Source organism: Sinocyclocheilus rhinocerous, unplaced genomic scaffold, assembly GCF_001515625.1.
Source record: "Sinocyclocheilus rhinocerous isolate Xijiao unplaced genomic scaffold, SAMN03320098_v1.1 scaffold220, whole genome shotgun sequence".
Classification (NCBI taxonomy): Eukaryota; Metazoa; Chordata; class Actinopteri; order Cypriniformes; family Cyprinidae; genus Sinocyclocheilus; species Sinocyclocheilus rhinocerous.
In genome coordinates, this window is record NW_015666573.1 from 289,383 (window position 1) to 293,132 (window position 3,750).

Genomic DNA, 3,750 nt, shown 5'->3' on the forward strand with positions numbered 1-3,750 from the left:
AATTGATAATGAGCGACACCTGCACCACTCACCGTCTCGAGTCCCACGGCTCTCGGCCCCGCCCCCACTCGTCACAGCCATCTATGCCACAACATTAAAGATCCAGCAGTATATTTCATTGTACATATGGGGTACTTTTTTATCCCTGTGTGCACCAAACCTCTCTTGAGTGTTTGCTGCTAAAAAGCAAATTTTTTTAGTTTCATCTGGCCATTGAACCCAGTTCCGTTTAAAGTTCCAGTCGTGTCTAGCAAGTTTGTTTTTGGATGAGAGCGTTTTCTTTTCTAGTTTTTTCTTGAAACCCTCTAAAACAACATTGTTTTTTTAGGTTTTCTGACCCGAAGACTATTAACTATTTTCTGCAGTTCTCCAGCTGTGATCCTTGGAGTCTTTGGCCACTTAAACTCTCCTCCTCACCGTGCATTAGGACGATATAGACACACGTCCTCTTACTGTGTTAGAGAAAAAAAATTATTTCATAATGTGATTTTCCCCCACTTTCACTTTTTTTTTTATGAAAGGTGAAGTGGATAAACAATGCAGATTTATTTTCAAAGCCTTCTTTGATCATATTTAATAAAGGGTATGAATAATTTTGAGCACAACTGTACCATGCGAGGAGGAAGAAAGGCCCAACAGTGTGTGAAGAGCTTCCAGGGTTCTTATTACACTGTGAAATGATGGGGGAAACAGTTTTGCAACGAGTCAGTGAGGACAAAGACTCCTAATTAGGTGAGCTCCCTTCAGACTGTCAAACAAAAGCCTCAATCCGAACTTAACGCCCCCCAATGCTCAGAGGGATCTTCGGTTCTCAAGGACAGAACCTAGGCATTGGGAAGCTTTAACCATTGTTGCTTGAGATTGCTACATCAAAATTTACACGCGAGGAGAACAGGCAGAGAGGGCAAGGGTACAATGAAAGTCCTAGGCAGCCCTCATCCAACGATGATGTAATGGTGGGATGGGAGGCCAGAAGGAGTGGGGGGAGCCAGCTGTTCTTTGGTAAGGACATCTGGGCATGAGTGCTGTGGGACATTGCAGTTGGACAGATGAACAGGGAAAATAGGCAGAATTCCTGACACTGCCCTCATCAGTCCCATCATCCCTCATTATAATGAAGCTGCCATCAGACTGTGAGCTGATTAGAGCTCTTTGTGAGAGTAATTTAGCAGATTATACACAGAATTTGAAATAAATGCTTGTCAAATAGAGAAGTATGGAATAAAAACTTTCATTCGGAACGAACTTTTGTCCTCTAGAATGAGCCTTGTAAACGTACAATACTTAAGGTATATACACAGCATTCATTATCGACCAAGCACCTGAAGGCCAGGATTTTCACTGAGTCAGGGGGATCTACAAGGCTGCCATTGATCCGCTTCCTGCAGCAACCTTTCACAGAGGTCATACACAAAATAAAGTTACACCACATTTCTTTACAAAAGCCATTTGGGTTGAGTCCATACAGCCAAGATTAGGGTATCTTAATTGTATGATTGTTTCAGCTTTAGTGAACAACATTTAGATTTTGTGAACAGTTGTTAACAACTTAATTTTAGTTAATCTCTAAAATATTTTATTGGGTACAAACTGTAAAATATCTATTCAATCCAGCAAAAGCCCTAATGACTGAAAGTCATTAAGTCAATGATTTGTATATAAAAGCAGCCCTAAAGAACAATCAGTGGGGATGGGCCTATTACAAAGGTTGAGAATCACTGCAATAAACCAAGACGGTAATTAAGAACAGTTATCCATTCTGAAATGCAGAGGAAAAAATAAATAAAATAAATTCCATTGAGACGGTTCATTTGGTTGATTTTTATTAAACAACTCCATAGTACTGCATGACAACACCAGACAGAGCTGTGGCAGAGTACAATTATGACATCTCCTCCTTGGCAAGGCGGTCTTTCTTGAGGGGTCCCTGTTGAAAGAAAAGATTGGTTACCAGCAGATTTAACGGACTACTTTATACAAGCAAAAAAAAATAAATAAAAAAAAATTAGATGTCATCAGAGAGTGAACAGGGAGAAAGCACAAGTGAGGCACCACTCCCCTGCCTCACTGAGTTTTTTTTATCTTGCACTGGAATGGAACCCAAATCTCAGATTGACCGGCTGAAACAGGTTACGAACAGTGCACTGATCTGCAGAGGATCATAGTCAAGTTCACACTTAGGTGTGGTGCACGTAAACTTAGAAGGGCAGCATCTACCAAAGCTTCGGGACACTCGGCCCCAGCCTAATTCAGACTGATATTTTTGGGCCACAGTCTGATTGTGGGTGCTCGGGTCACAGCAGGGATAAAGTCCAGAGTAACCACTGGGTTCCAAAGCAGTCATGCACTCACCATGAAGCTTTTCTTTTCCTCGATGGTCTGGAAACGTCCATGACCGAATTTGGAGGTGGTGTCGATGAATTTGAGGTCGATCCTCTCCTGGGCACGGCGGCTGGTCTGGACCAGAAGAGATTTGCGCAGAGTCAAAACCCTCTTCTTGGTTCCGACCACACAGCCTTTCAGCATGACGAAGTCGTTGGTCACTTCACCATAGTGCACAAAGCCACCCTAATGTGCACAAAAAGTCAGTTTAAAACCTTAAAGAATACACAGCCTGAAGTAACTGAAAACCACACAAGGCAGGCATCTGCACACTCACCAGGGGGTTGATGCTCTTGTTGGACAGATCATATTCAGTAGAGGCATTGTTCTTAACTACTTTTCCATCCTTTGTGTGATACCCCGCACCAATCTTGTAAATCTAAAGAGCAAAACATCATGAGAAACAAGACTCGAGAGGAAAGGGATGCTTAAAACTGGTCCTACAGGAAAGCTTGGGTCTAATTCTGAGGTCTCACCTTCTTGTTGATCTCAGTGCGGTGGTGGTAGCCCTTCTGACCAGCACGAGCCACAGAGAAAGCCACACGGGCAGGATGCCAGGCTCCAATACAGGCCACTTTACGCAGACCACGATGGGTCTTACGGGGCAGCTTCTTTGTGTGCCAGCGGCTTGTCACACCTACAGAAACATTTCTTTGATCAAAAAGTGCTCTTAGAAGCTCATTTGATTAATATATGGCAAGTGTGCTGTCAGAAGGAAGGCAGCATGGGAAATTTCCTCATGCGTTTCGGGCGCCATGCCTGACGCGATTAATCCATGTCTTTCATCATTGTGCACAATGCCTGTCAAAATCCATAGGAACAGACAGATGTTAAACAAAAAGCCATCAACTTACCCTTGTATCCGTGACCCTTGGTAACACCGATAACGTCAATCATCTCATCTTGACCAAAGACATTAGTGATAGGAACGGGCTGCTCAAGCTTCTCTCTGGCCCAGTCAACCTTATCAGCGATGGAGCCTCCATTCAGCTGAATCTCCATCAAGTGAGACTTCTTCTGTCTGAGGGGCAGCAGGCGCATCTACAGAAAGTTGACCGTTAGCCAAACTCCATTTAAAAATAAAAAAAAATTACATAAAAAAAAATACATAAATACGCAAGCCATACAGCCAATATTTATCCACAAATTATACAGTATATAAGTTCTTTTGTACACTACCTTGTACTGACAATGCAATTTTGTAAAATGGTTATTACATTGTCAGTTTCATAATGAGTTTTACGGATAATGAAAGTTACATGAAATTACAGAAGCCATTGATAAATTTATAGTAAATTGAAAAAAAAAAAAAAAAAGTTTCTGGAAGTAAAATCAAGAAACGGAATTTGAAGGAAAGGAGAAAAAAAA

The 3,750-nt window shown here is 41.9% G+C and overlaps 1 protein-coding gene across 1 annotated transcript in view; it reads right to left on the reverse strand.

Moving 5' to 3' along the window:
- Positions 1-1,789: 1,789 nt before the first annotated feature.
- LOC107732895 (60S ribosomal protein L3-like) overlaps positions 1,790-3,750 on the reverse strand; it is a 2,540-nt gene continuing 579 nt past the window's right edge. Inside the window, exons 2-6 of the mRNA XM_016544332.1 lie at positions 3,237-3,423; positions 2,859-3,019; positions 2,660-2,761; positions 2,353-2,568; positions 1,790-1,927 (exon numbers count right to left, since the gene is read on the reverse strand). Of these exons, the coding sequence (XP_016399818.1) occupies positions 1,883-1,927; positions 2,353-2,568; positions 2,660-2,761; positions 2,859-3,019; positions 3,237-3,423 (711 nt within the window). The 3' untranslated portion in view covers positions 1,790-1,882. The remainder of the gene's footprint in view (positions 1,928-2,352; positions 2,569-2,659; positions 2,762-2,858; positions 3,020-3,236; positions 3,424-3,750) is intronic.